The sequence below is a fragment of the Staurois parvus genome, unplaced genomic scaffold, assembly GCF_062004578.1.
Source record: "Staurois parvus isolate SC_StPar_1 unplaced genomic scaffold, SC_StPar_1.0 ptg000647l, whole genome shotgun sequence".
In the NCBI taxonomy this organism is placed as follows: Eukaryota; Metazoa; Chordata; class Amphibia; order Anura; family Ranidae; genus Staurois; species Staurois parvus.
This window is the reverse complement of record NW_028318443.1, coordinates 1,073,516-1,089,367: the sequence shown is the minus strand read 5'-3', so window position 1 is coordinate 1,089,367 and position 15,852 is coordinate 1,073,516. Positions and strand designations below refer to the sequence as shown.

At 42.5% G+C, this 15,852-nt stretch overlaps 1 protein-coding gene and 1 long non-coding RNA gene across 2 annotated transcripts in view; one reads left to right on the top strand and one right to left on the bottom strand.

Annotated features, from left to right (window-relative positions):
* Positions 1–4,528: 4,528 nt before the first annotated feature.
* Positions 4,529–15,681, top strand: LOC149448948 (extracellular calcium-sensing receptor-like). The gene is made up of 4 exons (XM_089694030.1): positions 4,529–5,260; positions 6,780–7,007; positions 11,612–11,735; positions 14,547–15,681. Exons 1-4 carry the CDS (start codon positions 4,544–4,546, stop codon positions 15,455–15,457), a joined length of 1,980 nt encoding a protein of 659 aa, XP_089550156.1. The 5' UTR covers positions 4,529–4,543; the 3' UTR covers positions 15,458–15,681.
* The window catches only part of LOC149448946 (uncharacterized), a 62,560-nt gene continuing 56,024 nt past the window's right edge, over positions 9,317–15,852 (bottom strand). Inside the window, exon 3 of the long non-coding RNA XR_016315470.1 lies at positions 9,317–9,781. This is a non-coding gene — a long non-coding RNA (uncharacterized LOC149448946). The remainder of the gene's footprint in view (positions 9,782–15,852) is intronic.

The window sequence follows — 15,852 nt, the reverse complement described above, 5'->3', positions numbered from 1 at the left end:
GAGGTCAACTGCAGGTTGGTACAACTTAGAAGTAGGTCATGTGCAGGTCAGAAGCAATTTGTTACAACTTAGAAGCAGGTCAGAAGGAGATAAACTTCAAGTTTATACAACTTTGAAGCAGGTCCAATGCATGCCAGAAGAAAGTCAACTGCAGGTTGATGCAAAATAGAAGCAGGTCAAGTGCAAGTCAGTAACCGATCAACTGCTGGTTGATGCACCTGTCACTGAACTCTGAATGATCTAAGAAGCATCTCAAACTTATGTCAAATGCATTTGCCCATTGACACCAGCCCAAAGCCCCTAAACACAGGTCCTGGAGGTGGTTTGGCATCTTTCACTTTGCTTTCCACAATACAAAACTACACACCACTTCACTAAGGAGCAGAATAGAAGCCATGGTATGCAGTATGTCACCTACAAACCATTGAACCTGGTAGGTTCTCTAGCCAGCCAATGCAAACATAGCGCCAACAATCTAAACAGTGCCCCAGGGTTAAAGTTGAACATGCAAGCAGCTAAATACACAGATGAAATACATACTGTATATGAGGGCTGTTTTGAGACTCATACCGCAATGCCAAATAGCATTGGTAACCTGACTTTGTAGTTATATTGTAAGTAACCTTCCTGACCCCCAGACAGTGATTGGACAATGAAGGAGCAGCAGTTGATTAATGAGGTCATCAAGCTGTTTTTTTATTGTTTGTTAGTGATATTTTCCAGCTGTTTAAATATTACAATTAATAAAAACATTTTTTTCCTTACACTTGTCCCTTTTTCCTGTCCCTCTTCTAGTCTGGGTTATACTGTACATCTTTTTTTTGTTGTTTATATGTTTTTATAGTGATATGTTCCAGCTGTTGAAATATTACAATTAATGAAAAAGGGTTTTTTTTCTCTTACATTTGTTTCATGCTTCATTTTCAGGTTCCTCTCTGAACAGTACCAGCTGTTGCAGGCTATGAGGTTCGCTCTTGAGGAGATCAACCAAAGCGTCAATCTTCTTCCCAATATCACTCTGGGCTTCTACGCTTATGATTCCTGCACTGTACTGCAGAGGGAGCTAGAGGGCACCCTGTGGATGGTGACGGGTCACGATTGGGTTGTACCCAACTACTGCTGTCGTGACCGTCCACCACTGGCTGCCATCATCGGCCATTCAACGTCCACATTCTCCATCCTCATGGCTCACATTTTGGGGTTGTATAGATATCCACAGGTAAGACACAAAAGCCATTAGATATTTCCCCAAAATAAAGGTATTAAGTGGTTTTACACTATGGGATGGCATTAAATTTGCAGAAACCAAAGCCACTGGGTTATAGACTGGATCCAGCTGTCACCATTGGTAAAAAACTGGCCAGTCAGAGCCTCAATATGTTTTTTTAAGGAGACCTTCATTTTGGATAAATTTACCAGTTATCTTAGGGAATGTTGGTTTATGTGCATTAATTGTTTCCTTTGTTAACTTTATATCAACCTTCTGTGATCCGATGTACAGTAGCACTCAGGCTAGAGGAAGGGTCAGAACTAGGAGCCGCTCAGGTTGTGCTTACAAGGAACATGCTGACAGAAGGAGTGATCAGAGGTAGCAGAATGAATAATGATGGCTCATCAGAGTGCTGTGGCTCCTTTGCTTGTCCAGTAAGCAGGCTGGGGTGTGTTCCTGACCAAGCTGTGCTGCTGCTGCTGTGCCACTCACAGGCTTGGCTGTGCTGTTTGGCAGGGGTGTCTGGATCACAAGACTAGCTTAAAAGAATTACAGATCCATTGGCAAGTAAAGCAGTTCAGGTCAGGGGACTTCAGCGAAGAGTGCAATTTTTCTAGTTTAAATAGGAACACATTTAAGCAGCTCACTCCAAAGCACACTTCAAGCAGGGCCAAGCATATTTGTATAGGTAGCTTTGGTAATACAGTTGAAAATCATTGATAATAGTAGCGCAGTCCTAGGATAGGATCATAGGATGCTGGGCCGAATTAAATGGTAAGTATGACCTCGCTATCTCTACCTGACTCTGCATCAATGTAGACATAGGCCGTACCATCGCTACTTTTTTTGTAAAAATGGAATGTCCAAAGAGCCAGGAGATGTGTCTCAGACAAATAAGCAAACCAACTGGAACATTCTCCTACAAAAGTATCTTTCTGAGGGTAATGTTCAGATTTCAGATGCAAGGGCCAAACTAAAGCAGGAAGTTTGAAAAGATAGTAGCTAGGAGGTAGAGCATTTTAGTAGAAGAGGCTCTGCATGTTTCTTCTTCCTAAAAACCTGTCCCCCTTTTTTCCTGGCAATTTTCCTCTTTTGCGTACACTACCTGTGAGCAGGGTGCAGCAGGATGGGGTGGCAGAGAAATGCCACTGAGGTTGAGTAACCTGAACTATGTATTGCAGAAAATTCCAACAAGGTACAACTAGGACCAGCAGGTGAGCAAAACCATCCTGAGCCACTTACAGCACCTGTAGCAACAATACTTTAATTTGACTTTATTCCGAGAGCTTCTTCAATGAGGAGCAGGAAGGTACCTTTGCCGGTCCAACCCCACTGGGAGGCTTCCTAAGCGAAGAGTAATAGAGTCTTGTAGTCTCTGCACTCTTCCTACTCTTCTGGAACCTCTCCTTAATGCTAGATACTGTCTTTGAAAGATATGATAACCACTCGCAAAATGCATGCCAATTCAGGGGGCCGTGCCTTAAATAAGTAGTGCCCTTACCCAAAATGGCTGCAGGGGTCAAACTGGGCACCAGCGTCCAGTTGGACAGCTGCTCTGCCAATTACTCAGGAAGTCATAGAGGAATTCAGTTCCCCTCAACTTCTTAATGTTTTGTATTGCCACTCAAGTCAAGTGCCATCTACAGAGGAGAGTACAGATTGTACCTGCCTACATGCCTGCACCATGTGCATAGTGCAATGTACATTCTGAGGTCATTCTTGCCATCTGTCAGATGCCGAGAGTGTAGCCAGGCCCTGGCACAACGCAGTATCCATTGCACATTCCCAAGAGGTACATCATCAATGGTAACCCAATGACAGAAGAGAGAAGACACTGAATTTAAAGTGCAGTGGAGAAGATGGCAATGATGGCTCCTTTGAAGGATTATATAATAGGAAATTACTTTTCTTTACACTGATTGTATTCCCTGTTTACAAATGATTTTATTTTTTAAGAAATAGCCTGCAAAATGGCATTACAGCATGAAGTAAAATATACAACAGGGACAAGGCACATCTGTAATATGCATTTCAAAAGGTACAGCCATGTGAAGAAAAAAAGAGAAAAAAAAAAGGAGAAAAGAAATTAAGTACATGAGCAATATAGGTAGAAAGGTAGGCAGAGCTATACAGCTACCAACAAAATAACTCAATCAACCAAAATTAGGGTGCTCCTTTGTCATATAGTCCACTCCACTCTTCCTACCACTCCATCCCCCACAGCTATCTCCTCCTGTGCCACTATCCCCTCCCTCCTAGATTGTAAGCTGGAAAGAGCAGGGCCCTCGACCCCCTCATGTTTTGCATTGTATTGGTATTGTTCTGTCACATGTTCTGTCCCCCTTTGTAATGTACAGCGCTGAGCGAACTATTGGCGCTTTATAAATACTGTATAATAATAATAATATAGTAAATGCCTATGAGTTCTCCAAATTTCCCATTTTCTGTCAAATAAGTGCATCTTATCCAATAAAGTATAATGAATTTTTTCCATGAGCATCACTGCATCAACAATACGCAGAACTGTGGCCAATGGCACCGTGAGGGATTTCCAGTGTAGGGCAACAGCCCATAGGGTGGATATACAGATGGTATGGATTAGCCTCATAATCTCAGTCTGAACTCCCGAGATATGGGCTCCTAGTAGGCAGGACTGCATAGACAGATGCATCGGGGCATCTGCCACAGCACAGGCCACTTCCTGATTGTATTCCTAACAAAGAATTTGCTCATTTATTTTCCATATTAAATGCTATTAATGTAAATAACTTTGTTAGTTTGTCTGGAATGCAGTCAGAGAAATTATCATCATTCCTTACATATTCCTTCAAAGGAGCTTTGACACTTGTAACTATTATAGTACAGTAGACCTTACTTTAGCACACACAACCCAGTCCAAGGTCATGGCCATTTATTTGGGGAATTAATAAGGCCAAAGAACCCACATAGCCTAAAGAGCTATTTAAGATTGAAAAACATGAAAAGACAAATATGTTCTCCACCTACAGAAGATCCAGATTGCCATTCAAGCACAACTTTTTTCTCAACCAAAATCCTTTTACAAATATTTTTGAACATATATTTACTACACCATACGTGGTCTCTCCTGTATCCCCATCATGACCACCCTTCACATGTTTACTTTTTTCCTCAAAAGCAAATGATAAAAAATCACCAGCAAATATTTTATTAACTATGATAATTTGATTGCACCTTTTCACCCAACAGATAAGCTATTTTTCAACCAGTTCTCTTCTAAGCAACAGGGCAAAGTTCCCATCCTTCTTCAGGACCGTTCCAAGCGATGCTTTCCAGTCTCAGGGACTGGCACAGATGGTCAATCATTTTGGATGGACATGGATTGGTCTTGTTGCTGCTGCCAATGATTATGGCCAAGAGGGCATTAAGATTATTAAGCAGGAAATTGCCAAATCTGGAGCTTGTGTGGCATTCACAGAGTATATACAGACTTATTACAGAAACATCAATAAGATAGCCAAGGTTATTAAGACCTCAACAGCTAAAATTGTGGTGGTTTTCTCTACGGGCATAAATCTTAGGCCCTTACTTGCTGAACTTTTGATACTGAACACAACTGGGAAAGTCTTTGTAGCTAGTGAAGCTTGGTCTATTTCAAAGGTACTCTCAGTAGATCAGTATTCTTCCATCTTGTTGGGAACAATTGGTTTTGCATTCCGCAGCTCGAAGATCCCAGGCTTCCAAAACTATCTTAACAGCATTGACCCGTACAATACTCCAGGTGCTTCTTGGGCCAAACTTTTCTGGGAAAAAACTTTTGGGTGCACGTTACCTGACCAAAAGATGGTAAACGGATCAAGGAATGCATTAAATGTATGTACTGGAGATGAGGACCTTCATAGCATCCATAATCTTTATAACGACGTGTCAAGCTTGAGAGCATCTTACAATATTTACACTGCTGTCCATGTTATAGCCAAAGCTCTTGATGACCTCATGTTTTGCAAAGATGAGGAAGGATCCTTTTCAAGGGGAAAGTGCAGAGATATTGGGAAGTTTAAAACATGGCAGGTAAAAGACTATCCAAAATGTTGTTTTATATGAGTCTGATGATACATATGCAATCCATGCACATTTAGGAGATAATTATTAATTGTCTTTAGCATTTATTGCAAATAATACATTTAACAAATAATACCATTTCTTTTTTTGCTTGTTATATAAGTAATTTTTGATTTAAGAAATCAAAAGATAATCAGAATTCTTTATCTGGCCTTTAACACTGAACCCCAGGCTTGCCGTAATCCTAACAGTAAACCTAATCTTTATAGAAAAATCCAGTTAAACGTCAAAATATCTTATAAACTGCAAACATGAACCCTTTTGTGATCAGAGGTCATTGATACCTGAATGCCCCGGCCAGTTTAGCATGGTCCATATGCCACAGACAATTATAGAATTCAATAGATGAACAGCCAACTTCAGGCTGCAGGGGACATCTGCAGTGCCATCTGAAGGCTAAAGACGTATTTTGTCACTGACGTCTCCACCCTGCATGTCATCAGTCCCTATGTCATAGCTGACATAGTGATCACATGATTAGGAAGCACTCTGATTGGTTCCCAATCATTAGTGGGAATCAGAAATGTCAATGACAGCTGAGATTACGAGTCACTACCCCAACAAAGTGTCTACTGATGGATCCCCAGTAACTGGCATCTTTTGCATCTTTAATATTTTATTTTACATATTTCCAGGTGGGAAGACTTTAACCCCTATCCCCAATTATTCAACCCTTAATTAAATCCCTAACACTTGGGAACCAGTGACCCAGCAAATAACTGATTGGTGGGGGCCTTTTTAAGTCTTCAATCCCAAACCCGTTTGCAAAAGTATACCATAGCGGTCATGAACTGTGGCTCCACTCCTTGGAGAGCCTATGGAAGGTTCTACAGAATGGGGACACGTCTCATTTACACCATTAATTTAATTTTTTGAAATTCAAACTTTTTTCATTTATTTAAGGATATTTATTTCCACAAATAAGAAAATGACATAGGCTTCTAGTGCTGACCTCAGTGTTATGCCCATCCTCTGAACACGTACAGTAGTTCTTACCTCCCTATCTACATTCTTGTAGTTAGTGGCTTAGAAAGCCAAATCACCATAATGGCCAGCCAATTAGCATTTTTAGAAGAAGGTCAGCAATGGTGACCTCTATATAATTATCACAAGAGATTTTCTTTCACAAGCTTTCAGTAGAAAAAAAAAATATTTCTTCAAAGAAGACCACATTGACCATAGGATCCTTTAGTTTGGAGATTACATCAGAAAATAATGTTTTTATTATATGAGGTAACATATACAGGACCTTATGTATTTGTATTGTGAAAGTACCAGGACATTTATTCCTCTTCAGTAGCAATCAATCCCAAATTAACTCTTATTGGTCTTCCTTTGGTTGGACTGCTGTAAACTCCCGAAAGCTAATTCATTGCTATGGGTTACACTACACACACATTTTTCTTTGTATGATCTAATGATTCAAATTTTAACTAAGTGTATTGCTGGGTTGTTTCTATCTGTACAGCTTTTGCACTACTTGAAGAAAGTACGGGTGGAACTAAGTGACAAGAGAGAAGTTTTCTTTGATGAGAATGGGGATCCACCAGCTGTGTACGATGTTGTGAATTGGCAAAAGAACCAAGAGGGTGCCATTGTCCAGGTGAAGGTTGGAAACTACGACAGTGTGGCTTCATCTGGAGAAACCTTTTCCTTAAATGCAAGTTCAGTGCGGTGGCCAAATGGCGGACTGGAGGTAAATTCATACAACATCTCTTATATATGATTGTAACTTTAAAGTGTTACTAATCCATGGACCCTGCATTCACTATATCCGGTCTCCCCGGACCCCGCATTCACTATATCTGCTCTCCCCAGACCCTGCATTCACTATATCCTTTCTCCCTGGACCCTGCATTCAGTATATCTGGTCTCCCCGGACCCTGCATTCACTATATCCGCTCTCCCCAGACCCTGCATTCACTATATCCGTTCTCCCTGGACCCTGCATTCACTATATCTGGTCTCCCCAGACCCTGCATTCACTATATCCACTCTCCCCGGACCCTGCATTCACTATATCCGGTCTCCCCGGACCCTGCATTCACTATCTCCAGTCTCCCCGGACCCTGCATTCACTATATCCGGTCTCCCCGGACCCTGCATTCACTATATCCACTCTCCCCGCACCCTGCATTCACTATATCCGCTCTCCCCGGACCCTGCATTCACTATATCCACTCTCCCCGGACCCTGCATTCACTATATCCGATCTCCCCGGACCCTGCATTCACTATATCCGCTCTCCCCAGATCCTGCATTCACTTTATCTGGTCTCCCCGGACCCCGCATTCACTATATCTGGTCTCCCCGGACCCTGCATTCACTATATCAGGTCTCCCCGGACCCTGCATTCACTATATCCACTCTCCCTGGACTCTGCATACACTATATCTGGTCTCCCCGGACCCTGCATTCACTATATCTGGTCTCCCCGGACCCTGCATTCACTATATCCACTCTCCCCGGACCCTGCATACACTATATCTGGTCTCCCCGGACCCTGCATTCACTATATCCGCTCTCCCCAGATCCTGCATTCACTTTATCTGGTCTCCCCGGACCCCGCATTCACTATATCTGGTCTCCCCGGACCCTGCATTCACTATATCAGGTCACCCCGGACCCTGCATTCACTATATCCACTCTCCCTGGACTCTGCATACACTATATCTGGTCTCCCCGGACCCTGCATTCACTATATCCGGTCTCCCACAGTACACAGAACATGGAAATGCAATTATTTTAGTAACTATAAACTGCTAAATACCTTTTCTCATCAGCAATTAGAGCAGTCTTGTGACTTCTATCAGTGTCCGGCAGAGCACTGGTTAAAGCTTGTAGGTGGAGTTTTCATTCCTCCCCTAATTGTCCTATGAGGCTGCAGGACCCCTGACCCTCTGACTGGACAGTGATGATTGGCCCTTTGCTGATCCTATGCACGCTCCCAAGAAAAAGAAGAAACTGTATAGCAATACACACCAAACTGAGCATGTGCAGCTTGCCCCCAAGGCTCTGCTCTATCAGCTGATGGATTGGGGACAGTAGAAGAAGGGAAGGGTCAGAGAAGCTGAGCACTGGTTACAGATTGTAGGAGGAGTTTTCATAGTTCCGTAGGAAGATGCAGGGCCCTTGACCCTCTGGCTGTACAGTGCTGATTGTCCCTGTGCTGATCACATGCACTCTCCCAAGAAAAAAAACTCTTTAGCAATACACACCAAACTGAGCATGTGCAGAGTGACTCCACACCAATATTCCATCAGGAGATATTTAGGAGACACTGAGATAAGGGGAGGATCAGAGAAGACAGGATCAAACATCCTTTTTACACAATGCAGAGGATTAACTCCTTAGGTTCCACAGGGAGTATATAAGTATGCTTTACTGCATATTTAGACTGATTTTACTGATATTGGTTTAGTAACACTTTAATGGTACAAAAGGGATCCAAGCTGCAGTTTATAAATCTAAGCATAGTTCAAATTTTTTAATTACAATGGTGTTGGGCAGGGGCGAACTGACCATTCGGGCGCTTGGGCACTGCCTGTGGGCTCAGGGTCAGTAGGGGGCCCCATGAGATGCCCCTGGTACCTATCATAGGCTTTTTTGGGTGTGGTTTGAGTGTGGGTGAGGACACAGGGGCCCCATGGTCCCATATTGCCCGAGGGCCCCATGATTTGTCAGTCTGCCCCTGGTGTTGGGACAGGTCTACCCATAGGCATCACTAGGAATGAATACAGGTGCATCAAATCCTTCTTCAACATACAGTATATGCATAAATTTATGCAAATATTTGAAAAGGCTCGCTTTGTTGAGTGCACTGGGACCCAAGGAGACATTTATTAGGACTACAGAACATTTTCCTCTCTCCTCATCTCCATAACATAGGGAGCAGTTGTTATTTAGTCCAGAGAGTAGTGAGAAAAGTATTAGCTGATGACAGTCTGCAAGATCAGAGATCACAGGAAGTTCCCGGCCCACAAGATTTCTGGCAGAATCAACAACTGTTTTTTTGTTTTTTTTGCATTTATTGAACAGATATAACAAAATGTTTTCAAAAGACCAAAAAGGAGGCAACTAGGAGAAGTTCTTGGTTAGTGTTTACATACATTTTTAAGCATAAAAGATGATCATTAATAAATGAACAACCTTCAGTTCTCACACAGAAGATGAAAATAATAATTAGATATAAAATAAATTATATCAAAATATGAACAAAATTAAATAGAGTAAAAGGAGTAAACTAATTAAAGGAATAAAAGGTATAAAACCAGTCCGTGGATGGATAGGGAGCAGATATCCACGTGGAATCAGATATCCAGAGTGTAGCAGTCAGCATGTCTGTTCTGCCTCAGCTATACGTGGTGGGGGTATAATTAGACAGACAGCTAACTCTCCTCCCTTAACAACTCATTGATGCAGTCGCTAGGTCCTCTTTTCAACTTTTATTGCAGGGAAGTTAGAGTAAAACTACAAATGAAAGAAATTACATTCAATCAGTATATACAATCTACAAAATATACAGTCCTGACACACTAGTCTTGCTAGAAAGGGTTTTAAACATACCAGCAATGTTTCCGATAGGCTGACAACAGAACTGCAGCTGAATACATGTGGAGTCCTCTGGAGCACATGTAAAGATGGCTGCTAGGAAATGTCTCTAAGACCTCATGGTGAAGCCCATAGGATGATGGGAAAACTACGGTGGCCTTTAAGCAACAAAATGTGTAACTAAAGAAACTAATCTATAAAACTGTAATACAAAAGAGCCACTAGATGGCGATATTGCACTTTACCTTACATTCCATTCCATAGCATACTAAACTAACAATGGACATAACATAAAAATATGCTGAAGGCATGACAATGTCCATCCAATGAATATGCAGGTAGAAGGACCATAAAGGCTGTGGAATACACAAGTGGACTGGCAGCTCCTCATCAAGAACAGAGGTATGCAAAATAACGACAAACAGGACCGAGGAGACCAGATATAGTGGATGCAGGGTCCATGGTCTAGTAACACTTTAAAGTTACAGGGCGCCAGGTCAGTGTAGATAAGAGCAATAGTACTTTATTCCAAAGAAAACGTACATCTTAAAATCCCTCAGCGAGTATGGCAGATGAAGGCCACCAGAGCCAGGGACATCAATGGAGCAGATCCGATGAAATATGCATGGCCTGGGAGGAGACCCGCAGCTATGGATGAACGACATCTCTGGATGCCTTCCCACCGGTAGCAGGGTGACAGATGCTGTGAAGGGAATGGAGGCCAGGCTGCAACGCGTTTCAGAAACTATGCTTCTTTTGTCAAGCCTGCTACCCTCAGCAAGTATGGCAGATGAAAGACACCGGAGCCAGGGACATCAATGGAGCAGATCCAATGAAATATGCATTTCCGGGGAGGAGACCCACAACGATGGATGAACGGCATCTCTGCATGCCCTCCCACCGGTAGCAGGCTTGACAAAGGAAGCATAGTTTTCTGAAACGCGTTGCAGCCTGGCCTCCATTCCATTCACAGCATCTGCCACCCTGCTACTGGTGGGAAGGCATCCAGAGATGCCGTTCATCCATCGCTGTGGGTCTCCTCCCAGGCCATGCATATTTCATGGGATCTGCTCCATTGATGTCCCTGGCTCCGGTGTCCTTCATCTGCCATACTCGCTGAGGGATTTTAAGATGTAAGTTATCTTTGGAATAAAGTACTATTGCTCTTATCTACACTGACCTGGTGCCCTGCTTGTCGTTCTTTTGCTTTACATACATTTTAATTGACTCACACTGCTTACACCTAGAGGCATGAACCATGGTTTAGAATAAGTCGTGTAGATTTGTGACTGAGGGTCAGAGATAGAGATCAAAATAGAAAGTTACAGGAACAGAGCTAAAAATCTAAGCTTTCCTTTCATTCTTAAATAAAAGCGGGCCAACAAGCCCTGAAACAGCATATTTGACATGGGCTGAACTCCACTTTGGTTAGTCTCGTGCAGGGGCGGACTGACCATTTGGGAACTCGGGCACTGCCTGAGGGCCCGAGGTCAGTAGGGGGCCCCATGAAATGCCCCTGGTACTTTTCATAGGCTTTTTTGGGTGTGGTTTGAGTGTGGGCAAGGACACAGGGGCCTCTTGATCCCTTATTACCCGGGGGCCCCATGAGTTGTCAGTCCACCCCTGGTCTCATGCAACAATTTTCCATCAAGTTCTAACATGATTAGTTTTCTATCTAATCCAGCAATTAACAAGCTGCATATCCCTTTGTACTACAATCATTTTTAATCCCTCCTAACTTCTTCTTAGGTCCCCATCTCTGCTTGTAGCATCAGCTGCTTGCCAGGATTCAGGAAGGCACACCATGGCGGGGAGCCTATATGCTGCTTTGAATGTATCCCTTGTCCACAAGGCGAGATCTCTAACACCACAGGTAAGAAGATTCATGACAAAAGCAGTGAGGTTCTAGTGAAGGCACACAGAAGTGTGCTCAAGGCTGGTACACATGGGCCAAATATTGGCCAGTATTGACCGGTTAGACAGAAACATTCAGCCACTGTGTACAGCAACCTCTCCAACAGGAGCCGGCCAAACAACTGGCTTCTGTCAAAACCGGCATGCTGGAAAACAAGCAGCCGATCGGCCTCCAATCAGCATTTGCAGCCACTGGATGCGAGCACTGACCGGTGTGTTCTGGCGGGGAGGCAGTCCTTGCGTCAGAACACAATAGTTCAGCAGGCAGATTGCTCCTCAGTTTTTGTTTTTTTTTGCTTTCATTCAGTCGGCTGGGTAGAATTGCACCTAAGTAGCACAGGAACCTTTTCCAAAATCGCAATGTGTTGAGTTGCATTAATGTGAACCATAAAAACATAGTGATTTCCATTATTGTGCGATTCTGTGCGACTCAAGACCCATCTGAGATTGCACTAGTATTAATGGAGCCTCATCGACAATATAACTACTATGCTGAAAAAACTGTGTGTACCAGGTATTACTCTCTTTGGTTTTAAAATGCAATCCCAGTCAAGATATAGTTTTGGATAAAGTGAAAGAGGATTAGAAATTTTGTAAACTTTTTTTTATGTCTTGTTCTCTATACCTAGTGATGTGTCCTCACTATTTGTCCTGTGGACCATTGTCATAGTATAGAAAGTGAGTGGGAATGCAAAGCTTTATGGTTGTCACTGGAACAGTTGGTGATGGCACCTTCCAGTAGGGACAATTTTTCCATTAAAAAAGGTCAGTGGTGAGATTTCCTCTCATTTTTTTTCTGTTTTGTATCTTATGAAAGGAAGTTTATGAAGATCTCCTCAATTTGAAATCTCTTCAATACCCAGAAAGTGACTAAGATTTGACAACTGTCCTCACCCTCAAAAAACAACAGATTGTTGGTTTTCATACATAGATAACTTAGTCTGTAATGTCTTCTTATGTGTATTGTTCCTACTTAGCTCCCTCTACTGAAAATGCCTCTGGAGCACCTCCTAAATCCTGTAGATCTTTTCTCTCGCTACCTGGTCCTCCCACACTGCAGCCTCCCCTCCAGAGTCCACATATTCAAATGACCATCCTTTTCAAAGCCTTAGGTTTCCTTGCCACCTGCAGGGATATGGCTGAACAACCCCCTGTGATAGCATGTGTTCCTATTTAAATGGCAATATTGGCCACTCTTAAATTACTAATTTTGGAGTTTGTTGGCTAGTGGGTGCAACTTTTTACTGTGTTTCATTTTGACCTCTTTTTCACTGATGTCATTTCCACCTACACTAACCCCTATTGTGCTTCCTGACAAGGCATTTTCTCCTTTTTTTGGTTTTGACGTTTGTCTCTGATCAACCATGCCCTCACCACTTGGGGAAATAATACTGTACAGTGGATATAAAAATTCTACACACCCCTGTTAAAATCTCAGGTTTCTGTAATGTAAAAAAATGAGACAAAGATAAATAATTTCAGAACTTTTTCCACCTTTAATGTAACCTATAAACTGTACAACTCAGTTGAACAACAAACTGAAATCTGTTAGGTGGAGGGAAGTAAAAATAAAAAACTAAAATAATATGGTTGCATAAGTGTACACACCCTTAAACTAATACTTTGTTGAATCTCCTTTTGATTTGATTCCAGCACTCAGTCTTTTTGGGTATGGGCAGGGGCGGACTGACAACTCATGGTGCCCCCGGGCCAATAGAGGATCATGGGGCTCCTGTTTCCTTGCCCATACCCAAAAAAAAAGCCTATGTAAAAGCCAATGAAAGGTACCAGGGGCATCTCATGGGTCCCCCTACTGACCCCAGGCCCTCGGGCAGTGCCATAGTGCTCGAATGGTCAGTCGGCCCCTGGGTATGAGTCTATCAGCAAGGTACATGCTTTGGATTTGACGTTTGGCCCTGATCAACCATGCAACAACCTCACCACTTGGGGAAATATATCCATTAGTCTGAGCTCAGCTGGGAACTAGTTTCACCATGGTCTGTCTAGCTGTTGTTTGTCACCCCTCTTCCTTAACTGGAGAAACATTCTGGAAGCAACACGGCACTATGCTGCTTTTGACACAAGAGCTGCCCTGCCAGGGGAACCACCTCAGCTTCTATCCTGCCCGTTTATGTAGCTGTCACTCTCCTCCATTCTCCCCTCATCTTCTGCTGCCCACATGGTCACTAGTCACCAGCCTTCTGCAAAATGCTGCCAAACAATTGCAGTGGTCATGTCTCGGCACTTGGCTTGACAAAATTGATACCATGTATCGCAGAAGGCATCTAAATCCTGATCTCCCACAAAACATTACAATTTCTCAAAAGCAATATCTCTGTCATTATTGTGTGAGACCAGCCAAGAGCCTACTAGCAACCACTGCGCATGTTTGAGAACATTGTGGGATTTACAAGTGACTGGTGTATCACCCAGGGAGCAGAAAGAGAGCAGCAGCTAGGTGAGTTGTGGGGCAGGCCAGAGTTCTGATATATGTGTATCAGGACAAGGACTGGTGACATCAGCCGCCATTGGGAATTGTGATGGAATATGTCAACAGCACTTGTGGGTCAGCTGCTATAAGGTGACCTAGACTCACAAGACCTGTTGTGCACTGTGCCATAGTCCGGGAGGTGAGATTGAGGGCAGTGCTATCACTTCTTCTTTTTTTTATTTCACAATACCTATAGGATGTCTACCTGAAATGACAGGTGCACTTAACACGTTTAAGGCCTGACTTGTTTATACGTTTATGATTATTCTCCATCTTCAGATGCCATATATTGTTCCAGGTGTCCATGGGATATGTGGCCTAACATAAAAAAAGACCAATGTATTCCAAAACCCACTGAGTATCTTTCATACAGTGATCCATTGGGAATGACCCTTATGTCTACAAGCCTTTCCTCTTCTATAATTCCAGTTTCCATTTTTAAACTTTTCCTTCGTTACAAGACTACACCAATTGTCAAAGCCAATAATTATTCAGTAAGTTGTATTCTGCTATTGTCTCTGTCACTCTGCTTTCTTTGTTCTTTAACTTTCATTGGTTATCCCGAGCCTGAGAAGTGCCTTCTGCGCCAAGCTGCCTTCGGTATGGCTTTTGCTCTATGTGTCTCTTGTGTCTTGGCCAAAACTTTAATGGTGGTTTTTGCCTTTATGGCCACCAAACCAGGAAGCAGGCTGAAGAGATGGACCAGTCCTTATGTGTCCTATATAGTGATTTTCACCGGTTCTCTTCTACAGTTTCTCCTCTGCAGTATTTGGGTGGGGGCTGCTCCACCATTCCCTCAAAATAACACAAAAACACAACCTGAAATCATTGTTGTTGAATGCAATGAGAACTCACCCACTGCCTTTTGGAGCATGTTGGGATATCTTGGCCTCTTGGCCTCCATCAGTTTTGTGGTTGCGTTCTTGGCCAGAAGACTTCCCAGTAACTTCAATGAGGCCAAGTTTATCACCTTCAGCATGTTGGCCTTCTTAAGTGTCTGGATTTCCTACATCCCGGCCTCTCTCAGCTCAAAAGGAAAGTACAGCGTAGCCATGGAAATCTTTGCAATCCAGTCATCAAGCTGGGCTCTAGTGATCTGTATGTTTTTTCCTAAATGTTTCATCATCCTGTTTCGACCAGAGATGAACTCCAAAGAGCATCTCATGGGCAAAGACAGAGGCCGGAAATAGAACGTAGTTAACAGTCCATGAAAACTATAAATGGCCAAATGATCATTCTTCCTGGAACATATGTACAATTTTGTAACTTTAGGTGAAATGTAAAAAATTTTATTTTATGTATTAAATGACTGTATTATTGGGCATTATATGGTTCATGATATTTTGTTTCTGTATGTTCTATACATGTAATATTTAATATTTTATGTTTACAATAAATTTTAATATCAATGAGACCACAGCCTGGATGATATTTACATTTTTTGTTTACAAAATTAGATAATACATTTTGATTTATTTAACATTGCTGGAAATATTTATTTAATACCCAAATTAGTTCATTTCATTTCAAGAATGGTGCCCCAAGAGGGGTTTACAGAAAAAAAACACACAAAAAAAAAAAAGCT